General features: G+C 40.8%; 2 protein-coding genes and 1 long non-coding RNA gene across 3 annotated transcripts; 1 reads left to right on the top strand and 2 right to left on the bottom strand.

Moving 5' to 3' along the window:
- Positions 1-1,874: 1,874 nt before the first annotated feature.
- On the bottom strand, positions 1,875-17,764 carry LOC309716096 (beta-glucuronidase-like). Its single transcript, XM_082549699.1, has 13 exons — positions 17,450-17,764; positions 15,564-15,749; positions 14,901-15,082; positions 14,650-14,792; positions 8,998-9,185; positions 7,840-7,992; positions 7,517-7,695; positions 6,086-6,232; positions 5,246-5,330; positions 4,689-4,865; positions 4,473-4,608; positions 3,878-4,042; positions 1,875-3,550 (listed from the first exon to the last, which is right to left on the bottom strand). Exons 1-12 carry the CDS (start codon positions 17,663-17,665, stop codon positions 3,891-3,893), a joined length of 1,944 nt encoding a protein of 647 aa, XP_082405825.1. The 5' UTR covers positions 17,666-17,764; the 3' UTR covers positions 1,875-3,550; positions 3,878-3,890.
- Positions 17,765-20,881: 3,117 nt separating this feature from the next.
- LOC309715978 (polyubiquitin-C) lies at positions 20,882-23,399 on the bottom strand. Its single transcript, XM_082549516.1, has 2 exons — positions 23,296-23,399; positions 20,882-22,638 (listed from the first exon to the last, which is right to left on the bottom strand). The coding sequence occupies exon 2, from the start codon at positions 22,628-22,630 to the stop codon at positions 21,029-21,031; it is 1,602 nt and encodes a 533-aa protein (XP_082405642.1). The 5' UTR covers positions 22,631-22,638; positions 23,296-23,399; the 3' UTR covers positions 20,882-21,028.
- Positions 23,400-25,748: 2,349 nt separating this feature from the next.
- On the top strand, positions 25,749-26,646 carry LOC309715982. Its single transcript, XR_014279344.1, has 3 exons — positions 25,749-25,767; positions 25,914-25,983; positions 26,413-26,646. It is a non-coding gene; the product is annotated as an uncharacterized lncRNA (long non-coding RNA).
- Positions 26,647-26,848: the final 202 nt, after the last annotated feature.

The raw sequence follows: 26,848 nt of genomic DNA, 5'->3' as shown, positions 1-26,848 counted from the left end.
ATTAGTTAATAAAGTAAGTTACATACCAGGAAAGCCAATAGCTCCTCCACTCACACAACCACTGTACACATCATTCTTCCAGTCAGATTTGCCTCTGTGCTGTAAATAAAAAACAGGTACAAAAAGACAGTTATTTACACAGTGGATAGTAAATCTGTACTTGAGTAGATGTACTATGTTAAATTCCAGCTATGTTCCTATCCATAGATAGAACCTCTGGGCATGCCCCAGCACCGCACACAGAAAGTGTTTTGTTTTTCATCTGCATGGCAGGAGGTAGTAACAGCAGATAATAAATTAATGTTGGGGAGAGCATTCATTAATCAGCATATATCTGTAACAGTATCCTCATATAAATTACCATCACTTTGTTTAGCACATTCTAACGATTTGTTAACGTATCCTTTAACCACTTCTGCAAACAACCTGTGCCTGACTTTATCATAGTAAATTACATGGTGACAATCAAACAAAGCATATAATTACTAAACCGGGTAGCAGTGGGAGTGGGAGCATGATTTTGGAAGAAATCATAGAATTCTAAGGGGGGGGGGGGGGGGGGGTTTAGCAGCTGTTTTTGTCTCTCTCCCGCTGTTTCCATTTGTTGGTGACAAATGTTGCTGGACTGAGTGTGTGATGCAACATTTCCAGCAGTGCTTGCAGTTGTAAAAATACTATATGCACTGCTAGATGAATATTATGACTGTTACTGTTTTAGGAGTAATAGATTATTTTTTTTTTTTACTCCTGTTTTTTGTTTCCAGATTAAAACTAAATAAAGAAAATGTTGGTTGGGAATATATTGTCACGTTGAGGCTAAAAATCTATGTTAACCTCCATCCCCCTTTAAAAAAAATCAAAATGCTCTCATTTTGTCTCTCTATGTTTTAAGATCTGCATTAGAGTATAATATTTTAACTAAAATTCTTGAAACTTAAAATATTGCTTCATATTGTCATCTCCATGATTCTGCAATCACTGGAATTTATTCTGTTTATACCATGTCTTTAAATCATTCACAATATCAATAGTGTCTCCCATCCAGAGCAACATCTGGAAATTTGACATTTCAAATCTCGACATGCTGCTCCCTCTGGTGGTAACTGCACTACATTCAGCCACAGACCTTTACTGAGTTTACAGAAAATGCTGCACTGATGAAGAACTGTGATCTATATCCTACTATGTAAACAAAGTAACACAATGCCCTTTCAAATAAGTATGCTAACAGTAGACTAAGCTTTCATTTTTCTATCATTAATTTAACTATAAATTAGCATAAATAAATATCAGAGGCCTAATTAACCTTTTAAGCCCCAAAGGGCTTTCTGAGCTTTCTGCTCAACAATGACATGCACCAAATAAATGGAGTATTTCTCTGCAATTACAAACTCTGAGTAAACAGTCGTGGTATCGAAATAAGGTTAACACTTGTGATATTTAATCAACTGACTGTTGTTTTGGGATAAACTTATGTGTTTTTAATTGACATATTTCAAAATATTATTACTATATTTAATAGCATAGTAAAATCAAAAGTACCCCATGGCTGAGTGTGTGACATTGTCTCTTAGAAGTACCCCCCCTCACTCACACACACTCTGGTAATATTTACATTTCAGTATCTTCTAAACCTCAGATTATTTTTGTATCTTGCAATGTATACTTAACTGCTTTGTATCATTTTATGCTTTCTCTCATTCCTTTTTCTGTTGTGTGGATAGCTGAGACCTGTTTCAATCTGCAGGTACTGCTTGCCTTTCAGTTTCATTTGTAAATTGTTATTTAAAGTAAATGTGCATTTAAATATTTCGTTAATCATTTACTTAGAATTTTTAAAAGATACCATGAGTCATTAACAACACACAAGTAACTGCTTTGCAGTTGGTGTGATACTTTATTTAGAAATGTTAATCGACTGTCTGATCACAGCAAACTAGGAACGACAGTCTGTACAGTTGAATGTCACTGGCATAAAAATGATTTTTTTTTTTTTAAAAAAGGCCCAAAAAAGATTGATAGCGGCTAAAGGAAACTTGTAAAAGGAGAATAACAATGGACCCAGAATCTAACCCCACTGGTTAAACATGCTGTGTAAGATCAGAATCTGCTTGCAAGAAAGAGAATGTTCTTCCAGACAGTCATTTTCAGTACAACCTTTTTCATTTATACAGTTTTATGTATCACATGACACCTTGTATCTAATGACATGGCCTTTGAGTGCCATTGAGCACAGTTTAAAATGGTACAACCAACCTGAGTACAGTTACTGACCATGTCCATTCAGGGTCATTTAGGATCACGGTCTTACCCATCTTATGAGGTCTGCTGCCAGCAGGATACTATGCCATGTCACACAGCTCAAATCACAAATTTCAAACTGGTTTTCTTGAGCATGAAAATGAGTTCACTTTACTCACATGACCTCCAAAGTTACTAGATCTCAGTCTATAGAGCACCTTTGGTATGTGGTAGAATGGTAGATTTTTATCATAGATGAGCAACAGATAAATGCCTGAGGAATCTTTCCAGTGCCTTGTTGACTCTATGTTACAGAGTAAAAGCAGTTCTGAAGGCAAAAAGGGGTTCATCCTGGTGCTAGCAAGGCATACGTGATACAAGTCCCATCCAATGCCGATGATGCATCTTCACTGTACTTAGCCTTGAATGAAAGACTTTTGAAGCAAAAATAAAACAGAAATAAAATAAAATAATGTTATCACCACAATCAGATAGCAAAGACTAGCTCTTCTTTATTGTAAAACAGGCCTAACTTTGCTTTTATTCTTTATTTGGTGCGGGTGACTTCATAGTGACTGGAACGGCTGATAATACTTGTAAAGCTGCATACACACTGAAAGTGATTTGCAGTGACGTGGTGATGAGAGACCACAGAAAGTAAACGATATTCACTTCAAGTGACTTTGGGCAAAAAAAAAAAAAAAAAAAAAGTGGCTATCACCTATTTTTCGTAGGTGATAGCCACTTTGTTTTCTGAACTTTCGGGCGAGAGACTGAAGCAACTACCAATGAGAGTGAAGAAATGCACTGATTGACATCTGACCTTTTAGTAAATACAAAGGGGATCACCTAGGTAACCTGAATCTGGAATGTCCAAAAGCATAGAGCCTTTAGCTTCAAAGCGATGCGCGATGAGCAAATTGCTTGCAGTGTATAAAAGGCTTTAAAGTACTTATAGTTCAAAGATGGTTCAGAGACAACCTTTTTTAACTTAGAGGTCATTCTTTTTCGTAAAAACAACAACAACAACAAACAAACAAACAAAAAAACATTCCTTAATCACCATGACTGAACTAGCAGCAGGTTTTGGATTTAAATGAGCAGCACAGGGCTCAATGTATAGAAAATGACTCCAAGGTCACTTTAGATGAACAATAGTGAGAGCAGGAGTCTACTGATCATACTGCATCCTCAGAAGCGACAGCAGAAGATTAGTCTGTTCTGCTACCGTGCTCACAGAATCAAGTAGTGGATCACCTACACCGGTGAATGTCACCATGGTGGGACTTGATGGGTCTTCTGCATCAATCTGAAAAAACCCAAAACAATACAAAAGTTAGAGAGACATATTAGTAAAAGCTGCAGCAAAGTGTTCAACACCAAGCAAACATCCCCCTTGTGGGGGTACTGTGGGCAGACCAACACAGCCCACAAGTTGGCAAGCCCACTATGGGTTGCTGACAGAGTGCCCACAGAATTCCCCAAAAGAGAAACAGTTCTTTGGGCCCCACATAGGCTAGATTACAGAGGCCCCACATGTGCAAGTCTAGTGTGGAGTCCCCACAGAATTCCCTCCTCGGGGCCCAACAGGAGGGAATTATATTGGCAGGTTCGGAGCATGTCCCAGACTGGTTACCTTCAACAAAGTTTCAGAGTGAACAGGGGTATTTAGTCCAAGGAGGCAGTCTCCACGTCTCATTAGCCAGTCTCCAGTACCTCCTCCTCAAGATGAAGGCTGCTGCTTTAGGCTGCCTTTGCCTGGTAAAAATACCCTTCTTGTTCCCCACCACACGATGGATTGCTGTAGACAGACAATTAAATATCATTGTTACAGGGCAGAATATAATAAGGTGACTGAATAAAGCTTCAAATACTAAGTATTAAATATTAAGATAATTTAAGACAATTGTTTGGTATTTACAATTTGTGCAAAAACTTGTGCAGTGCAGATTTAAATTGGTTAAAGTGACAGTGTGTAGAATGTCAAGAGGGGTCATTTCTTTCCACAGAAGTTCATCTAGAAACTTGACTATGTTGCCATTTTGTTTTTTAGCCCAGATTTCCTTTTGAGTTTCCCTTTAATCTCCTGATATAAATTATCACCTAGGAGGAAAAGAGCTCTCATCTTTAGACAAAACATAGGCTATACTGTATACTATCAGTACTGTAGAAACAGGAAAAACGGCAGCAGTTCTGGTTCTACAGGTTGCTTGATTTTGAAGTTGCAGTACCTTGTGCAGTCATGAAGTCTGCAAAGTTCCAGATGAGTTCACCAATAACATACTGCTTCCTCTTCTGGTCAAACACATCATGGTAGCTCTGCAGGAGAGCATTCTGGTACTCCTCAGTGAACATCATGGGCGGATCCTGTAGAGTGACAGTAAAACTTGTTAAAGATGCTGAAGTGACATGTGACTAGGTCACTGAGTGAGTGAGTTTATTCTCACCATGTGAAGCCCTGGAAGTGCATCTGCTCCATATTCACTCTGGATTATGGGTTTCTTGTACTTTCCATACCAGTTCTCAAACTGAGCGTTGAGCTGAATAGGAATGACCTCCAAGTGGCCTGGATCATGGTACCAGGAGAAGTAACTGTTTACACATACAACATCTACAAAGGGAGCCTAGAGGGCGGGAAAAAAAATAATTAGATTTAAAATATTTTAGAGGTATTCTTCAACATGATGATGACATATTTTTTAAAAATATTTTAAAGGCCACAAGAGAACTCCACCTTCTTGAGCTTTCCTTTATTATTCATGTACAAGCTTAAAGCATATTTGTTGTTAGACAAAAATTGTAAAATGTATTTCCATAAAACTTTGTGTACTCGCACAGCCATTCCTTCATGGATGGATTTTAAGGGATTCCCGTGGGGTGGGGTCACAGGTGGAGGCTTGTTGCTAAATTGTAAATTGCTACTTAAGGGTGGTCTTAAAGTGCTGTGCATCTTTTGCTAGTTTAATATATTCTTGATAGTGAGGTGAAGGCTGTGGAAGCTCACCCCTTTGTCCCTGGCATAGTTACTGTCTGTGATGTAGGTGACAGGTCGGGTATGGTCCAGAGCTTTGGTATGCTTTATCAAAGTCCTGCAAGGAAAACAAATGTTGTTGACGTTGATATACCTGAGGAGTCACCAGGATTATCAGATGCATAGTTAGAATGTCACATAATCGATGACAGAAAAACATTTCTTTTCTATCAATCGTGGCTCAAGAGTTGGGAGTTCGCCTTGTAATCGGAAGGTTGCCGGTTCGAGCCCCGGCTTGGACAGTCTCGGTCGTTGTGTCCTTGGGCAAGACACTTCACCCGTTGCCTACTGGTGGTGGTCAGAGGGCACGGTGGCGCCAGTGTCCGGCAGCCTCGCCTCTGTCAGTGCGCCAGGGTGGCTGTGGCTACAATGTAGCTTGCCATCACCAGTGTGTGAATGTGTGAATGACTGGTTGTGTAAAGCGCTTTGGGGTCCTTAGGGACTAGAAAAGCGCTATACAAATACAGGCCATTTACCATTAGTCTTTAATCTGAAGTAATTGGTGGCTCCATGGTATAGTGGTCACTCGATCAAGAGCTGCATAAACCCAGTCCCAACCTCAGCACATCCTTCTGCTGTGGTGACTCCATGTGAAATATGAGAGCAGCCACAAGTACCAGTTTAATCTGAACTATTTTATTCTCTTAGGCCTTCAGCATGACAGAACATATGCTTGAATTACCATTTAAATTTACAGTTTAAAAACATATTGAACCATCTGGCATCATGTTGCTTGATTGTGTAGTGATGACTATTTGAACAGTGGCTATAATAAGTGCTTTACACCTCAAAAGAAAAATAACCTGTACTCACTTGAAATAAAATTCAGCAGGAGGCATTTCTGAGGCGGGCTCATTGGCTACCGACCACATGACCACAGAGGGATGGTTCTTGTCCCGGCGCACAAGCTCATCCATGACAACCAAGTGGTGAGACAGAGAGGCGTTTCCAAAACTGCGACTATCAGCAAGGCACAAAAGATACATCTCAGCCTGAGCTGAAAGACTAACAACTTAGATCAATCCATCTTTTGGGCTCTACAGAGACCACAAGACAAAGCTAGCACTGCAAGAAGTGAAGACCTATCTCACAACTAGGGATGGGTATCGTTTAGGTTTTATCCAATACCGGTGCCAAACCGGTACTTTTGAAACGGTGCCGGTGCTCAAACCGGTGCTTAAAGAATGGAGAACACAAAATTGGTCCAAATACCTCTCATGTTCAGCTGTTTCTTTTGTTAAAAGATAACAATGTTAGCCTTTTCTGCAGCTATGGGGCATATATGGTATCACTCTTGGCTGGAAGCAGCTTAAACAATGGAAAAAAAACACAAACTTTGTTCAAAAACGGTTTTCCACTTTTTCCTTGGTTATTTTAGCCTTTTTGGCCAGGGTGAAGGGAGTATCTGCCATCAAACAAGAAGACAGCCGCATGTAGCTATGATGATGTTTGCTAGTTCACCTTACATGCATTAATGTAATAACGTGGTTAGCCTACTCAACGTAAATTACAAACGAACAACATTAAGCTACTCACGCAGAGAAGAACGGCTGCTGCTGCCATCATCATCCGTCATCATTTCTGCTACACTGGCAGGGCTAGGGGCCAGGACTCTACTCTTCGGGTTTTTGGGGGGATGTTGCTAACTCCGGGTCCGATAACAGGCAACCCACCCGCAGTAGATGTGCACGGTGTGAGGTCTCGCAGCAAGCTATCAAATACGGCGCATTTCTCGGCTTTTAAAAAAAAACGCTATGCGTCGCCAGGTGTTTCATCGGATTTGAGGTGTTACCTCCTTTGACAGTATCACAGTATCAGCTTAAAGCACTTGTTGCAGGCTGCTGAGTTTGCATATTTTGCTGTGAAGTACAGCCAGACTTTTGGCCGCTTCGCCTTGGGCATTTTAATCTGTAGCTCTGCTCTAAAAGAACGTACGTACCTGGACCCACCTACTATCCTCGGAAACGTAAAATGATTGGCTAGAATCTAAAGTCTATCACAGCTCAGGAAAAAAAAAAGCACCGAAATAAAGCACCGAAATGTGCGCTGCTTTTCGGTCTGGTTACTACCGTTTATGCCATCATAGCACCGGATACCGGTACCCATCCCTACTTGTGCTGAGTCACAGGATTGCCATACCAATATGCAAGTTTCTCCATATCTTCACACATTGTAACACAGAATTTCTCACTGTTGACCTCAAACATACTCATGGGCTACAGAGATGCGTTTAGTGACACTTACATGTCTTTGATGCCAACACCTGGGCACTCATCTATCACCACAATCCCATGACGGTCACACATCTGCAGGATCTCCTCAGCATAGGGGTAGTGGCTGGTACGGAACGAGTTGGCTCCCAACCACTTAATTAAGTTAAAGTCCTTTACAATTAGGGGCCAGTCTAATCCTTTACCTCGAATCTACAACACATTAAAACCAGGAAAATAAAGATGAGGTCATTAAATTAAGTCTCTTAATTGTGATTCAAATTAATGTTGACACATTGTTTCAAAGACAAATAAGACAGAGTCATTCTGGATTTTCATCCCTCTAGTGGTACTCACATCAGAGTCCTCATGTTTATTAACACCATGGAAATAAAACGGCTTGTTGTTAATGAGGAACTGGGTCTTGGTAACGTTGACTGTGCGGATGCCGACTGGCAGAGTATACACATCTTCATATGTTGAGGTCTCACTGACTGCTATTAGGTGGACCTAGAGGTTAAAGTACAAATGGTAGAAATGTTGTTCTTTACATCTTCTTCAGCAGACATGATGTCACCAGAAATGTAGCAGTTGGCACCAATACCAGTAGAACTGTGCAATTCTCTGTAGCCAATTTGATATCAAAACAAAATCACGATCCCACGTAATTAAACAAACCGTTTTCAAACAGACATGGCAGCACATCATTTATTTAAAATGTTATTATGTTTATGTCAACAGGACACCGACTAAAATGTTAGGATGGTTGCTGAGAAGCTTACTAATATTAGCATAAGAATAAGCTAACATTACATTAGCATAAGCATTTCATGTTAAAGTGAAATATATTTAATTTACTGAACAGGTATTCTTGGTGTGTGTTGTGATTGCTAGTATTTCAATTTTCCAGTATAAGAGAGGTTTAGCAGCAGATTAGTATCAAGTATAATAATATTTATATATTTTTAAATCACAAGGTTAATACACGCACATTCTTGTGACAATGCAACACACAGTTTAGGGTTCATTCAGTGGTTTTTGTAAGGTACAGCTTAACAAGCTGCGAATATAAAAAGTATTCCCCCAGCAGAGAATCTATAATGCACTTAAAACATGCTGTGAATAAAATAATCAGGGAAAATGTGGCACTTTCAGTTGAATTGAAACTTGCATATTAGGCTAATGTTTATAGAACAATTAAAAAAAAATAAATAAAAATAAAAAATCAAAGATTAAAGTTGCTTCTAAGACAAAGACATTAGATCCAAATAAAAATAGCAAAAACCCAGGGTTAACCCTTAAGTTACCTGGATAAGTCAAAATCCTGGTTTCCGCTTTTCCTCGTGGTACATAAACTGTGATTTTTACACTGTTTACACTCTACTAACCAATTAATAAAAGATCATTACTTCTTAACAAACCCCCTTAATGAGCCTCACAAATCTAATGGCCATATTGTCAAACCACATCACACCGCAGGAACACACTTCCCTGTCTGCAAGCATGTTGTCTTACCTCCATAGAATAAAGGTAACCTGGATTCTCGTGCATCAAGTACGGCCACCACAGCTTCACGTCTACAACTTTGAGGACTCCAGATGGTGTGTTAGAGGAGGCCACACAGTGGCCATCTTTGTCCATCAGAGTAACCTTCAGGGTGGCTGTTGCAGCACCTTGAACAGATACTTTGTATCTAACAAGACCTAGAATCCAGAAGAAACAGCAATATCTGATAAATAGTAATAGCACATTCAATCTGTATTGTATTAATGTGGATCCTATTCACTATGTTTTTGCACAGTTCCCAAAAAAAAAAAAAAAAAAAAAAAAAAAGCTGGGATGCTGTGTAACATGTAAATAAAAACAGAATGCACTAATTGTAAAATCTGTGATTTTTTAAATCACCATGATGCACCCTCATGTGTTCAGAGATGCAGACTTTTGAGTGCAGATAAGAATCCAGACTGTCCCGCTCCTCTTTAGTCTCAAGGATGCAGCATCCATTTGCAGGTGCAAAGTGGTTGACGTCGGTTGTGGTGGTAATCCCCGAGCCAGTGGTGGACAACAAAAGGTGAAGAGAGCTATCGAGCTGTAGAAGACTTGGTTAGCCTGTGCCACTTTGGTGGCAGCAGATGGGTCCGTACCCATCTGCTGCCACCAAAGTGGCACAGGCCACGCAGGCCAAGCAGACATGGCTCAGGAGGTGGCTAAAGCAAAAGCTTGGGTGTGAGGAGTTCAGTGACGAAAAAGACTTTCAGACTGCCTCAGAGTGATTCTGTCAAACCGTCAAATGATTTAGGAGGGGAAAGTGGTGCTCTACTCACATGGTAGTGCAGAGTGGCACTACTGACTTTAAATGAGGATATAGTCAGGTAAACTTCAGGTACCTCCTTAATCCCACTGTCACCTCTTCTGTAGAGGATGTAGGGTCTGAGGATCACTCGCCCATCACTGGGGTCAGGTCACTGAGGTAATATAACTCTTTGGTGGCAGCGCCCCTTGGTAGTATGAGATTGCTCCTGATTTCCTGAAGGCTCTAGATGTTGTATGGCTGACTTGGTTTACACGCCTCTGCAACGTCATGTCAAGATCTGGGGCAGTGCCTCTGAATTGGCAGACTGGGATGGTGGTTCCCACATTTAAGAAGGGACTCGGAGGGTGTGCTCCAATTACAAGGGAATCAAACTCCTCAGCCTCCCTGAGAAGATCTATTCCAGAGTACCGAAAAGCAGAGTTTGTATGTTAGTGGAACCTCAGATTCAAGAGGAACATTTTTATTTTTAAGGATATTTAAAAGTGTGTGGGAGTTCAGCCATCCAGTCTACATGTGTTTTGTAGACTTGAAGAAGGCATTCGACTGTGCCCCTCAGGCTATTCTGTGGACCGTGCTGCTAGGGTAAAAGGGGTTTCTAGTAGGGGTGCAACAATACACAAAATTCACGGTTCGGTTCGGTTCGATACTTTGGTGTCACGGTTCGATATTTTTTCGATACAAAAAAAAAGTTCATGCCTTTTTAATTTGTCATTTATTAAATTTTCACGGCACATTCCGCACCACATCTCTGTGCGTTCATCATTTGTTTGAAGCCAGCTCACCTCCTGCAACTACTTTTCCGACAATACGTGCTTCTTTTGTGGTTCGGGCTCCTTCTGACATTTCTTTGGAGGTGGAGGAACATCACAGTAATTGCTTAAAGGAGCTTGCTTCTTCGACATCTTTAAGAGTTCTAAACAAATGTCTGTCCTCCTCCTGAAAATCTTATGTATGCAAACACGCGTTGCAACTTCTTATCTTGTGCCCGTTTTTTATTTTGACAGCGAATGCGCACCTGCGGACCACTTATGTGCAGCCCTGGTTATTTCGCTTGTCATATTGCAGCCACAGAAATTCTTTTGTCCATGAAACCATAAAGCTGCACTTTCTTTTTGCCTTATAGTCTGATTTGTCATAACTTTTCCGTTTTGTGGTAAGTTTTTCTTTGGCTGTCACTTCTTCACCCTGACCTGTCTTATTTGGCTCAGCAGAACTAAAATATTGTGGCGAGCTCAGACAAGGAGGAGACGGAGGTATCGTTTGGTCTTGCTTCCCGTGAGCTAGCCAGGGAGCACAGCCGTTTATTGACATCTGCAGAAGAACACTGCCGCTAGCTAACTGCTCAGCGCGGCAACAGCACAGCAACAACAACAACAACAACAACAACAACACCACCACCACCACCACACAGGGCGCCCTCTGACCCCGGAAGGACACACCGTCGCAGCGAGAGGGCGTCACCCGTCACTATGGCAACATAAACAAAACATAACTGTACAAACAGAACCCCGAACAGCCCTGATCCGCTACAATATATATCCTGCTGCTTTTACACACGCACTCACATAATGCTCAGCGATTCTCTGCACGATCAACCTCTCACATGTTTAAGCTTGTTGCGGGAGATTTTACTTGTCATGTTTGCATAGTAAGCTAACGATTGATAAGACAACGTCAGAGGAATTGGTGCGCAAATTATCATCACTCACCAATCAGTGCTGTTGCTCTCTATACACAGTTCGCGCGATTGCAAAGTGAAAGAAAAAAAACAAGCGCAAATTCAAACGCGATTTCAATATGTCACATATTGGCAGTGGCTCACCGATGTCAATGACATAATTACCCAGCTACATTTCCGAAAGAATGCAAAAGCATTGACATAGATTTTTCCTTCCTACAATAGCCCGACGGGCAGGGTAGCCCGTCTGAAAAAAATCGCTAGCTCCAGGACGTCGGGCTAGCGATATTGCGAGCCCTGTATCTGATTGAGGAATCACTCATCTTTGGAAAAGAGAGTTTATTACAGATAAATGCCTCTTTCCAAAATAAAAGCTATACTATCCGCTTCTTCTGGGCTATATTCTCAGCAGCATAAGGAGAATCACGTGCTAACAGCTGTCTAAATGACTCGGCTAAAGTTAGTAGCATGCTTGTTGTTTTTGTCTTTGCACTAGGATGATGTAAATGTGCAGTCATATTCGTTGTGTTCCCACTAGTGCTTTCAGGTTAATCTCGTTGAAATGACCTTAACGCCACAACACGGCAAATCTCCGTTAACGAGCTACCACCGATCGCCCTGTGCATGGGGCTAGACGGCCAACACGTTAACGAGCTAACTGCGCTAACACACTAGTTCCCACCTATGTAATTGAGCATTGCATGGCACATCCAACATACTGTTTTACTTTAGTCCATGACTCGCTTACCTTCAGGGTCATACATCACATGAAAACCAAAATAATTCCAAACGCCAGATCTGAATGAGGGGGGGGGTCCATGTTGCAAGGAGAGCTTAACTTCTGTCTTGCTAGCTTGCCCTGCGCTCTTCCTTCTGACTATGCTGTCTGTGTTGAGCGCTCAGTGGATCTGCGCTCGACAGTGCAGCCTAGGCGGAGTAGTCGAACGCAGATTCACTGAGCGCTCAACACAGACAGCATAGTCAGAAGGAAAGTTGATAAAATAAATTACAAATGTTGTATTGTTCATACATATGCGTACCGAACCGAAAGCACTGTATCGAACGGTTCAATATCGATACGAATATCGTTGCACCCCTAGTTTCTAGCCTTTTGTTAGGAGTTATTTAGTCCTCGCGCAACTACCGTAGTTTTCGGGTCATAAGCCGCTACTTTTTTTCCCCCCCACACTGCGGCTTATACTGACGTGCGGCTAATGCATTTTTTTTTTTTTCATGCGGCCAAAAACATTTTTCCTGGTAACAGTAGACCAATAAAATTGATAAGTAGTATATATACGGTATATATTTTTACCGGTTGTTAAGAGACGTTGTAATGTTGTTTGTGCACTGTTCCGTAATAAAAACATAAGCAATGTGATTTGTGTGTTACCGATACGTATGTATACTTAAAGGTAGCCGTGTTACAGGCGCTGTTCGAGGAAAAAAAAAAGCATTTGCAGTATGTATTTTTGTATGTTACCATAACGTTTGTGTTACCATGTTTATGTTACCTTACGGATTAAATTAAACGTTAAAAATCCTCACGTGTAATATTTCTGTGTAAATATCTCATATTACGAGTGAAACGCATACGGCTTAAAAGCCGGTGCGGCCTATACAAGTACAAAATTGATTTTCTTTCTAAAATTAGAGCATGCAGCTTTTAATCAGGTGCGCTCTGTAGTCCGGGAATTACGGTACATTAAGAGCTTGGCCTGCATTTCTGGCAATAAGTCAGACTCATCTGCAGTGGGCATTGGATTTTGCCAGGGCTATCCTTTACTAATGATTCTGTTCAAAGTTTTTATGGACCTAATTTCAACTCAGGTGGCAGAAGGCCTCCAACTTAATGACCTTAAAATCTCTTTTTGTAGATGTTGTGGTCCTCTTGACTTTATCAGGTGGTGGTAGCACTGTAGTTATTCATAGCCGAGCATGAAGTAGAGCTGAGTATGTGAGAGTTTTTCCCACCTATGATGGTTAAAATGGCTTTATCGTAACCATGGAGTATAAATGGTCATGTCAATATTAAGCTGTCTGCATTTAATTCAATCTGAGTTTTTTGTTGTTTTTTTTTTACTCCCACACGCTGAGAATGCATCATTAATCCCAACTGGAAATTTTTCTACCTGGCACACAGGGCTGAGCATGCGTGTTTATACACTACCAGATAGGGAAAAATATGGCAACAGTGGAAGTTTCAGACGAGCAGGGAATTTGACTCAGTGTTGTTTGGATTTCACGAGAAGGATGTCGAGCAAAATGTGGTAATTTACAAAACATGCTGTAAAACTATGGAGGTATACTAGACATGTCCTACTGGGAGGAGGCCACGGAGTATACCCAGCACATGCTGGAGAAAATATCTCTCATCTTGCCTGGAAATGACTCAGTGTTCCCCTGGTGCAGCTGGAAGAGCTATCTGGGGAGAGCAAGGTTTTAGGGGCAGGGATAGCTAAGTAGGTAGCATGCCATGAGGTACCCCTGAGCAAGGTACCGTCCCTACACACTGCTCCCCGGGCGTCTGATTAGTGCCTGCCCACTGCTTCACTGAGTGAATGGGCTAAATGCCGAGAGAATAACTTCACAATTTTACAATGAAGAACATTATTCTGCAATTGTTTCACAATTTGTAGATACAGTTTTTTGCAGACTGGCAAACTTCTGCCTAGCTTTACTTCTGAGAAAGTCTACCTTTCTATGATGCTCTTCATGTTACTCACTTGTTGCCAGTTAAACTAATTAGTTGTAATATTCATTCATTGGTTTCTTTTGAGTACCACTTATTTTCCAACCTCAAATTCAAAATGAACCAATATTTGTCATGAAATAGTGAAATGTCAGTGCGCCCCAGGACGGCTGTGGCTACAATGTAGCTTGCCATCACCAGTGTGTGAATGTGTGTGTGAAGGGTGGACGACTGAATGTGTAAAGCGCTTTGGGGTCCTTAGGGACTATGTAAAGCGCTATACAAATACAGGCCAAATGTCTCAGTTTAAATATTTAATGAGTTTTCTGTAGTCTCTGAATAAATTTGTTTTTGTTTTGCAAATCATTGCATTTTGTTTTCATTAACACATTGTTCCAACACTTTTAGAATTGGGGTTGTCCATCAGTTTACCTGCTCTGCTCACATATTCTTTGGTGCTAGTAAGGAAATTTGAAATGAATTTACCAGTGTTATCCATGAAGTTGGTCTCCACTATGATGTCATCCACATACACCGTAGGAGTAGTATACAACAGTACAGGACGATGTATCCCAGCATAGTTGAAGAAATCAAAGTAGATGTTTTGCACAAAAAAACCATCAGGATACCTGCAGACCAAACAGTCTTCACATCATCTACATTCTCACCGATGCATCAGCTTAAAGTTTTAAAGGGTGGCAATAAAGTTAAAAATATGAACCAAAGAATGAGGGTACCTGGTACGGTCATTCATGTACTGGATGGTGCCTGGAGGAAGAGTCTCCAAAGTTAGAGTGTTGTTTACAGCAATGGTGATTCTGCATGGCTTCGTTGGGTCCCTGCGGATTAAACTACTAATCTCTGCCTCAAAAGGCAGATGGCCACCTTCATGCTCTGTCACTTTCTCTCCATTCACCCACTGCAACAGAGAATGATCACCGTTTTACATGAGCTACAATTTAGTGACACACAATCTTATTTACAATGAAGCAAGGATGTATTTTGAAACAATACATTTCTTCCTTATTTTAGCAAAATGATGGCAAACCACAGTCTGCATGTATCACAACAGCCTGAATCAACAGTTTTATTGAGTTTAGGTTCTAAACTAGCCTGCCTACAGCCCAAACTTGTCATCTACTGAAAACATTTGTTGCATTACCAAGCAACAAACAAACTTTTAAACAGTTCAGACCTTATATCAGGAAATACAGATGCTGGTGTCCTAGCTTTCTTAAAATAAGTATATATTTTCCAAGAAATTGTTTCATTATGTGTGTTTTTGGATCATTAATCGATAAATCCATAAATATCATTGATAATTACTAAAATAATAATTAATATGTTTGTAAAAATAAATAATAATAAATAAATATTTTTACAATTATCATGATACCCACCACTATTGAGTAATAGTGAGCACTTCCCACTCTAAGAACCACTCTTGTTCCCTCATCGGAGATCCAGCGGGCCGGCACGAACACCTCTCGCTCATACCACACCCAGCCAATGAAATCTCTTAGTGTGGGGTCCTGTGTGATGTCATTGTAGCTGGCAGGAACTGGCATTTCAATCACTGGGCCGGTCTAAAGAATATAAAACAACAAAGAGAAGACAGGACTTTACAGGGACACCTGTAGCAGCCATTTGAAAGTAGGCAATACACATGTTTATGTATTTGACTTCATTTTGATTCTCATGGTTAGCCCCCTTCGTGTGCATTTGCCAAATATTTATAATGTAAGGTTTTGACCTTTGTTCTCCATCCATCCATTCGCTTCCACCTATCCTTTTTTAGGGTCGCAGGGGTGCTGGAGCCTATCCCAGCTGTCATAGGGCAAGAGGCGGGGTACACCCTGGACAGGTCATCAGTCTGTCGCAGGGCTAACACACAGGGACAGACAACCATTCGCACTCACATTCACTCCCGCATTCACACCTATGGGCAATTTAGATTTTTCAATGAACCTATCCCCACAAAGTTCTCATCTTGTTTATTTTTCCTTGTGAAATTGTGAATATTTTCTGCAATAAATGCCTCTAAACACCTCAAAACAAGACAATCTGACAGGAATGTATCCATTTGTGCTTGGTTTAAAGCAAGGCTTTGTGAAACACGGAAACATTTAAAGCATGTGAGAATTGTGTAACTGTTTTGAAACAGTCTGATAACCATCTCCAAAGTGACTGGACACTTTTTTTTTTGCTATTGCCATGAATTGATAATGGTATTCTGTGAAACAATGACACATAAAGGCCTTGCACAACTCTAATTTTACTTAGTATGCCAGACTATCAATTATGATCAACATGTTTTGGTTTTGAAAAATCATCATGCAGCATAGCAAGAAAAACTTTGACACTGTTAAAAACAGCAGGCTGTGACTGATGATCAGCATGTTTCAGCAAATATCATTTCCCCTCCTGTTGCGTTAACATACGTGAGGTGGTTTCAGTTGCTTAATAATTCGATGCAATGCATAATGAACCACTTTATAAAATAAATTATATATTGCAAAAAAACTGTTTTTGTTATAACCTCATATTTTTGTGGACTTAGATGTCACCTACTTTGAAGGTAGCTTAAGTAAAGTTAATTGAATGCTTCCAATAATGGTCATGCAAAATGAAAATCAAGTAACAATGTCTAAATTTGTTATTTCTAAAGCTTTTTCTTTCTTTCTTTTTTAGTTTTCTATAAGTTACCTCCTCAAACTTGATGTGATAGGTATAACAGGAATAAAAATCTATTTTTGCTAATGTAAAGCTGTGGATAAGCAACACATCCAGTGGATCGTGTTCTTAGAGCAAGCATTAGGGAACTCTGCTGTGGTTGCTGCCGATAACGACTTTTAGGCTTTCTGGGAGTTTACCAGGCTTGTTCCAGCAGCAGAAAAGCCACCTATCCAAACTGAGGATGCACGAAAGCTTCAGTTCGCAGTGGTCATGAGACTTTCCACCCGGGCTTTGAAACTTAGTTTTGAACACCCAGTTACTAGCTAAACGTATGAATGAGTCAACCCAAAAAGTTTGAGGGTTTCTTGTATTTGTGTTAACACGTTTTATGGCATTCCAAGTAGCTTTTATTTACGATTTTTTTTTTTTTTGGTATAACTACATAATTGCAGGATGTTTAAAGGTTCTTGTTTACAGAGATTAAAATGTGCACATTACTGTATGTGCACTTTGTTTTACTATTGACAGGGTTACAACAACCCTGTCAATAGTAAAACAAAGTGGGCTGATTTATTTCATCTGACCTGCTATCACCTCCGTTCCCGCTCACCTCTGCCAGCCGACGTTTGTACCAAGCCTTCTCGAAGCCCTCGTTCCTGTTGAGGGACCCGTCAGGCCTGAAATCCCACAGCCCGTTCAGCTCCTTCACCTCCCTGGAGGTGGACTCCCGGGGAAAGAGCATGCCGCCGTCCAGCGGGAGCACCGTGCCAAACACTGATAGCAACCACAAGACACGGAGCACCGCGGAACTTCCAGGTACAGACATCCTGAAGCCCTCTTCTACTGCCCTCTCATAGACGAACCCCGAAGTTTTCTTTGTTGTTCCGCTTTAGAGGTCACGTGACAACGGCATTACGTAACATCCCCACCGCTTTTCTGCTTAAAGCCCTCCAACGCTCTTCCCTTTTTTTCAGTCCTGTCATTTTCTCCCCTCAAGCTAATCTTTAACTCTTTCAGGCTGGAGACAGACGAAGTTTCGCATTTCAACGCTAAGCATTAACCTTTTATAAAAAAAATAGTAGGTTTACCCTGCCGACAGTTTCCCTGCCAGCGTTGGGTTTTTTTTGTTTTGCTTTGTTTTTTGGCCGACAGACACAGTTTCCTCACTTTTCATCTTCCTTAAAAAAAGGAAAATTAAAAAAAAATCAGCTGCTATATTCAGAATTAAATGTTTTAGTTCTTCTAATGTGACATTAAAGTAGGCAGGAAACATCCAGGATGTCACCAAAGAAACTAACTTAGCACAATATGTCTGTTTGTCATATTTAAGTCATATCTGTTTTCACATGAATTCGAAATGCAGATTCACAGATTCAAAGTTCAGTGCTTTTGTTTACACTTAAAGGTTCAACAACTGGAGACAACCGATAGATCCAGTGTAATCCACAAATTCACAGTTACAGTCTCAAGAAGACACCATTTTAATCAAGCCCTCACTCCTTGCCACAAGATCACTCTGGGAGGATTACTAACACCCAAATATCCTGGGCAGAAGGGAGCAGGAGTGACAAGGACATAAATGTTTAACCACAGGAGGGCCAAGTCCACTAACAGTTCTTAGTTAAAAATCCAGCCTTGAGTGAACTGCTTCATCAAGCTTAAGTAGGAGACAGGTCATAATCAAATAACCCACAGGTGAGATAATCAGCCCAGGTGCACAATGTTGGTAGGCAGGAGATGGAGGAAGAACCGCCTCTGAAACACAGGGTGTAGTTAGTACGCACACACACATACACACACACACACGGAGAGAGAGAGAGCGAGAGAGGTGAGTCTCTCTCACACACACACACACACACACACACACACACACGGAGAGAGAGAGAGAGAGAGAGAGAGAGAGAGAGAGAGAGAGAGAGAGGTGAGTCGGCCAGGAGCACTGAGGGTCCATGACACTGTCTAGAATCAAATTTTGACTGTGACTCAGTTTCCATCATAATGCCATGCATACAGTGACCTGTTGCTTACAAACATATTAAACCTTTTTCACCTACCTAAACCTCTGTTCAACTCTATCCAAATTTACAATTATACTATATTTATATTATAAAAACGACCCAAGCACAACTATTGTAGTGTCTAAAAATTATTTAGACCTAATAATCACAGATTTCAATAATTTTATAGCCTTGGGTTAGTTATCAAATCTAAGGCCAAAGCTCATACATGTCCTTCCTTTATTGTGCAGATTCAACAAGGGGCAGGTACCTCCGTTCAAAGAGGGGAGAAATAGACTTCGGTGTTACAGCTGTAATTTAAAACCATGTTTGGAGTGCAGTGGATCCTGTTAAATGTCACAGTTCATATCAATGCATATATTCTCTTTAGAACCTCAGCTGACATTTTGAAGTGAGTCATTAGAAAGAACACAAAGCAAGCATGAAACCTCATTCTTCCTGCACTTGTGTCTCTGTCCATCCTCCTAATTGCTTTTCTGGATTGACGTTCCCACATAAACACTGTTTGTGTTGACTTTGACTACACTTTAACCCTTTAGTTAAATGTCTGCCACTTCATCACTTTCTTGCCTTTTCCGTCTCCCAGTTATAAAGGGCAGAGTGGATGGGAACTATCATATTATTGATTCTTAATCATTGACTTATTCATTTGTTCATGTGTGTACCCCTTTAATCCTGCAGTTGGAGATGGGTTTAATTACTTATATAGTCATGGGTAGCTTCAGCTATGATAACTAAAGCTTTAGTAATACAGGTGTGTGATTCCAGAAAGTTTTAGAAAGATCATCAGAAAGGTAGTTCAAGAATAATAGCTGTTTAAGTCCACAGCTAGGTTAGTTAAAATATTAATACTCATATGAGATTATTCAGCTGGCTATGCAAGAGTACAGAGGAGGACATCATGGCTGACTCAGAAGAGATAGTAATAAGGAAGAAAATTAAGAATAATTTCCTAGATAAGCAACAGAGCCTCATTGCATAATATTCCAGTTTATTGTGAAAAACAGGAAATAAATCATCTGATGATAATATCCTATTGGGGAGGATCCCTCAGACCAACAACTGTATGGAAAAAAAAATCATTGATCTACCACTCATTAAGCATTTTTCAATAGGTATGTGTTACATGGAGAGGCTTCTTATATTTAAATGTTAACACCCTAACAGATGTTTTGTGAGCCAGTCCAACCACATTTACTGTTTTAGATGATGGTGAACATAAGCGCACAGGTATATGTTCCAATTGAAATAAGACATGGCAAACTTTAGCTTATTTTAATATGCTTATTGTTTACTTTGAGATCAGTTTCCATCTAAGCTTTCTTCTACGATACAGTAGTGTGCACATGCCAGGAATAAACCCTTGATGTTATTTCCCAGTATTATGTCTACCATCTTTCCTCTGGGTAACCTGCTTGATGTCAATAGATGGCACAGCATCTTTGCAAATAAAAAACCCTGATAACCTTCAGTGTTCTCCAGAAGGTGAACCTAACCATACTACCGTTTTTGCAATGACTTAGCACTGAAGCGCAGGCAAAGGTATAGTAATGTCCTTTAATTCAGGACCCTTATCATGAAACTTTGTTGTAGCTAGTAGTACATGATGTTAATTCAAGGCAATATTTAACTAATTTGCATTTATTCCTAATGTATTTTCACATTCATACATGAAAGGCTGTATTTCTTGCATGTCATATCTAGCTGTTTACATCTAAACATGCATGGAACCAGAAGTCCTTTGGCTGACAGTTTATAAAAGTATTTGTTCTAAAAAAAGAAAAAAAAAGTATGCTTTGATTATAATCTATGCCACAGCTTTACATGAATCATGGTTCAAGGTAGACATAGTATAGTTGTGTTTTATTCAGGAGAAAAGTTTAAAGTTTGCAGGCCTGTCCTTTTTCAACATAAACATATCTCCCCCCCCCCCCCCCCAAAAAAAAAAAAAAAAAAAAAAAAAAAAAATCAGTGTCTCACACCCTATTGCTGTCTGTCATATACAAAAAGCAGCAACACTTAAATGGCGTTCAATCCTTTATTGATATGCAATATTTGGTCGAAAAAGGTTAAAACTTAGCAGTGGGTAACAATTTCGTAACAAGGCATTCATACCATCAGCTGTTTATTTTAAGGAAGCAACATTAATGGAATTGTATTGAATCATTTCTTTACTGCCCACCCCTGAGACGCAGGACAAGGTGGAGGGTGGACTCCTTCTGGATGTTGTAGTCAGAGAGGGTGCGGCCATCTTCCAGCTGCTTGCCAGCAAAGATCAGCCTCTGCTGGTCAGGGGGAATGCCTTCCTTATCCTGGATCTTGGCCTTGACGTTCTCGATGGTGTCACTGGGCTCAACCTCCAGGGTGATGGTCTTGCCAGTGAGGGTCTTCACGAAGATCTGCATGCCACCCCTGAGACGCAGGACAAGGTGGAGGGTGGACTCCTTCTGGATGTTGTAGTCAGAGAGGGTGCGGCCATCTTCTAGCTGCTTGCCGGCAAAGATCAGCCTCTGCTGGTCGGGGGGAATGCCTTCCTTGTCCTGGATTTTGGCCTTCACGTTTTCAATTGTGTCACTTGGCTCAACCTCCAGGGTGATGGTCTTGCCAGTGAGGGTCTTCACGAAGATCTGCATGCCACCCCTGAGACGCAGGACAAGGTGGAGGGTGGACTCCTTCTGGATGTTGTAGTCAGAGAGGGTGCGGCCATCTTCCAGCTGCTTGCCAGCAAAGATCAGCCTCTGCTGGTCGGGGGGAATGCCCTCCTTATCCTGGATTTTGGCCTTGACGTTCTCAATGGTGTCACTGGGCTCAACCTCCAGGGTGATGGTCTTGCCAGTGAGGGTCTTCACGAAGATCTGCATGCCACCCCTGAGACGCAGTACAAGGTGGAGGGTGGACTCCTTCTGGATGTTGTAGTCAGAGAGGGTGCGGCCATCTTCCAGCTGCTTGCCAGCAAAGATCAGCCTCTGCTGGTCGGGGGGAATGCCCTCCTTATCCTGGATTTTGGCCTTGACGTTCTCAATGGTGTCACTGGGCTCAACCTCCAGGGTGATGGTCTTGCCAGTGAGGGTCTTCACGAAGATCTGCATGCCACCCCTGAGACGCAGGACAAGGTGGAGGGTGGACTCCTTCTGGATGTTGTAGTCAGAGAGGGTGCGGCCATCTTCTAGCTGCTTGCCGGCAAAGATCAGCCTCTGCTGGTCGGGGGGAATGCCTTCCTTGTCCTGGATTTTGGCCTTCACGTTTTCAATTGTGTCACTTGGCTCAACCTCCAGGGTGATGGTCTTGCCAGTGAGGGTCTTCACGAAGATCTGCATGCCACCCCTGAGACGCAGGACAAGGTGGAGGGTGGACTCCTTCTGGATGTTGTAGTCAGAGAGGGTGCGGCCATCTTCCAGCTGCTTGCCAGCAAAGATCAGCCTCTGCTGGTCGGGGGGAATGCCCTCCTTATCCTGGATTTTGGCCTTGACGTTCTCAATGGTGTCACTGGGCTCAACCTCCAGGGTGATGGTCTTGCCAGTGAGGGTCTTCACGAAGATCTGCATGCCACCCCTGAGACGCAGGACAAGGTGGAGGGTGGACTCCTTCTGGATGTTGTAGTCAGAGAGGGTGCGGCCATCTTCTAGCTGCTTGCCGGCAAAGATCAGCCTCTGCTGGTCAGGGGGAATGCCTTCCTTGTCCTGGATTTTGGCCTTCACGTTCTCGATGGTGTCGCTGGGCTCAACCTCAAGGGTGATGGTCTTGCCAGTGAGCGTTTTCACAAAGATCTGCATGTTTGCGCCTGTATAAAATTTGATGGATATTAATTAAGAATTAAAAGCAATTTAAAACATTCCACATTACTCCAACACACACACACAAAATCAGATAAATATGAATAAATAGATAAAGATGAATTATTGATTAAAAAGCTCTTTACCCCCCCTCCCCCCCAAAAAAAATAAATAAATGCATTAGAAATTACATTACTTTAAGTTTAAGCTCAAATATGGATTAAAAAGAAATTCTTTAAAAAAAAGAAAAGAAAAAAGTATTAAATAATATTACTATGAAGCGCCTAAGAATGAGAACAGCAGGAGCCATTTCAGCCCAAGCGCCATTTTGAGATCTCAGTGACCTTCCTTTTGTTCAGCAGCCGGTAATGGAGGTTACTGGAAATGTTGAGTCACTGCTGTAAGCGAACGTTACCAAAACGCTGCTGCGTAACAAAAGGGTAGTAAAAAGAAAGAAAATCGACAATGGAACGACGACGAAATACGTATTAACTTTATATAAGAGAAAAATATAATTCGGAAGAACTACTGTATTTTGGAGACCTTTGTTACCTCTCGTTAGCGCAACCCAAATATCGTTCAACACAATGATACTAATGCAACATATTTATTAAAAACAAACGTTTCTGGAATATCAAAAGATATAGAAATAGGAAAATACTTACGACTGGTAAGTGAGGCGAAAAACTGCTCTGAGGCACGAAATTGTCTTTCTCTTTTCTTTCACGTAGGTAGGTTTGCGGGAGCAATGTCTAGCAGTGTGTTATATAGTATGGAGGTGCACACGTCATCCAGAAATCTCCATCCGCGTCAATAAGTAGTTCCCACCCTCCCAAAAGTCACTGCTTCAATATTTATAACTTAGTTCTACAATAATATATATTTTTTAATTATTTTACTCATAAACGTAATTATTTCAAAGTCGAAGCTATTACGTTTGTAAGAATGCACTCATAAATCCTCCACCGCGGAATGATATCATCTATGCACTACGACTCTGGAATTTGCTCGAACCAGCACAGCAACGGGAATCTTCCCCGAGCTTCTGATTGGATGACACAGTTGTTTGTTTGATCAGCGATTGGTTGCTGTGTTACAGTAAGTAACATTTCACGATAAAGTTATGGTTATGTCCAATGACTGGCTATGACAATAAGGTTAAAAAAGGAGCTTAAACGTGACCTAAATCGACAAACCATTATATATATTTTAGGCTATAGAAGTATAGGCTACGTGTCACATTCAAGCGTCGCGTCATGGATATAGATTGAAAAATAAGAGTTCGCCATGTCAGAATGACTATTCGTATGACTAACATACCGAAGACTGACATGTACACTCAGGAAGTGTGTTCATCTCTATCAGATATTTCAACCTTTAACAGATGGCAACGCGCTTAGTAAATGTAATAGCAGCTGACGCGACAGCGGGATATTTTAAGGCGGAAGTTCGCCTCTATGGCCGACCTCATTTATTTTTTTTTAGCAAGCCACACTGCGCATCTAAAAAAAAAAGAATGCGTTAATGATGAATAGTCAGGACATCAGTACAAAATACTGATTATGGGCACACCGTGTATGCATAGATGCACAGTATATGCACACCTAACGTTGATGATAAGCAAGGTTTAGCAGACCTGATGTGCTTATTTGCTGTGTTGCCAACTTATAGGGATCTGTTACTGTGTAACTTAAAATTAAGTAGCTTATTCAAATGCTAGCTTGGTTTATTTGAATCTAGTTGTTATCAGTGAAAATATGCACATAAAAGTTACTATAAAGTAAAAGCATGACTAGTATGTTTCTCTTTAGTCTCATGATGCACATGCACAGACAGGTCATTGTCAAGTCTCCACTGGAGAGATAAACCTGTATGGGGGGTAGAAATTCAACTACATTATCTACATTGCTGAACACAACGATAAACAATTAGTTTCCTCATAGAGTATAATAAACTTATTCAGGCCTCACAGACATATTGTTATCTTTGTGGCTTGGGCTGAACAGTTCTAACAGCTTTAGTGTAATGCTTACACCTACTTTGTAAGTCCCTCAGGTAATATGACATCTCTTCATTTTATTTCCATGAGCAATATCAAGAAAACACGAGTTCATCTAGTTTCAGCATGTTGTCAACACGCAGTTGAAACTAGAACATTCCAACAAGGTAAAGTCAGATTGAACATTGTAGGGAATGACTGCAGGTCATTAAGTGATCTATCTGTTTAGAGCATCTAATTTTTTGTATTTCCTGGTTTCCAAAGTTTATTTCCAGGACTGTAATTACTGATCAGTGCCCACTTTTAGCACCCACCACTATTTAAGGTAGCACTGTAAACTAAATCAGCTTGGGCTCATGGGGCCTTGTGGGTTTCTATTTTTGGGAGTTTGGCTATAATGCAGCTCTGAGAGCCCTGATTCAAATAAAATATGTATTTGGGTCACAGCATTCTGTTAGCCCACCCCTCTGGCACTGTGTCATATGAAACCCAACTCATGATGCACCACGCCTTTGCTTTCCAACACAGAGCAGGGCATCTGGCTGATCTAGTTCTGCCTCTGAGGAATGTGTTTGTGCAAGCCTGCTGTACCTCGCCCTGCCCTTTGTTATGTGGACTATCTCAAAGTGTTCCAGGAAAAGATTGCAAGCAGGAAGTAGGTCTGGTTAACATGGAATCAACATGTTCACACCTTGGAAAAACAAGAAATCTGACTTTTATTTTAAATATAAAATGAGTACATGAGTTGCTGTGTTTGAATCAAAAGCTTAGCTTCTGTAGGTAAAAGGTTCTTTATCAATTCAAATGTGGTTCTTATCAGAGCTGCACTTTAATCAGGTTCATTGTTTTCCATGGCAGGATGACTGGAACTTTTGATTGGGAGCTCCACGTCAGCAAGTTTCACAACTAACATGTGACACCCTTTCAACCTGAACTTTACGTAAGACTTGGATAGAGACATTCTAGCATTTTCCTTCACGTGGCTTAAAAAGGTGAATCCTTACCAAATCTCACTGTAAATGTATTTATACTGATTCAATTACAGCATGGACCTGGTGAAACATACAGGTGGCTGCCACTGTGGGGCTGTGCGATTTGAAGTCTGGAATTCCCCAGACCTCCATGTTTTTCATTGCAAGTATGAACAATTAATTCAGTGATAGAAACTAGGTAGTAATTCTGGAACATAGCCTAAACGTTCAAATATCTTATTCATGCCATGTTGAAGGCATTTCAAACAACAACGTACACTTTAATCCATATGAACTGATATGTTCTCTCCAGTTGCAGCATTTGCACAAAGAAGCAAAATCATCATTTCATTGTGCCAAAAAATCGCTTCACGCTCTTACAGGTAAGGAACTTTGTTTGAAACGCATTGTTTTATTTAATATACAGTACTGTGCAAAAGTCTAGAGGCACCCTTATTTTTTATGTATTGCTTCCAAAGGAGCCAGACTCTTCTATAATTTTTCAAAGTGGTCTTAACCATTAATTCTTCAGGCTTTCTGAAGGTTGTCAAAAAGCCGGAATTAATTATTCGTGAAGCCACTTATGGCTTATGAATCTATGAATCATTCAATCATAAAATAGCACCTGACTCAAGCTGTTAGCTAAAAACATGGAATATCTTGGCCTTAAAAAAAACTGAGGAAACTGTAAGGTGGAGGACAAAAGAATGACTGGCAGGCCTGTCTCCAGCAGATGAGCAGTATCTGAAGGTCATGTTCCTAAAAAACAATCCCAGACAATTTTTCCTGAAGACTATTTAAATAAATTACAGGACAGTTCGTCTGGAAGAATTCAGGCTGTGTGGAAGAATAAAGGTGGCTATACCAAATACTGACTTTCATTCAAATCTACTTTTGCCTTATATACTGTATTTCGATGTATGTTTGCACATATATTAAAATTAATTACTGCACCTAGCAAAATTAGGGTTGACCCAAGACTTCTACAATCCTGGATATTTAAAATTTACATTGAATTTTAGCATACTTTGTTTTGTTTTTTTCCATTCTTAGGGTTTGGAAAATCTGACCACGTACACATTTAACACTCATGTTGCAAAACACACCTTCTGTAAAACCTGTGGAGTTCAAAGTTTCTACACACCACGCTCCAACCCAGACGGATATGGTATGACCCTGACAACTCACCGACACACGTGGTCTCATGTGTTGTAAACAGAATTCAACACCCCGCTAATGTTTATTCCA

Source organism: Aulonocara stuartgranti, assembly GCF_965226115.1.
Source record: "Aulonocara stuartgranti genome assembly, chromosome: 10".
Lineage (NCBI taxonomy): Eukaryota > Metazoa > Chordata > Actinopteri > Cichliformes > Cichlidae > Aulonocara > Aulonocara stuartgranti.
This window is presented reverse-complemented; position numbering and strand designations above follow the sequence as displayed.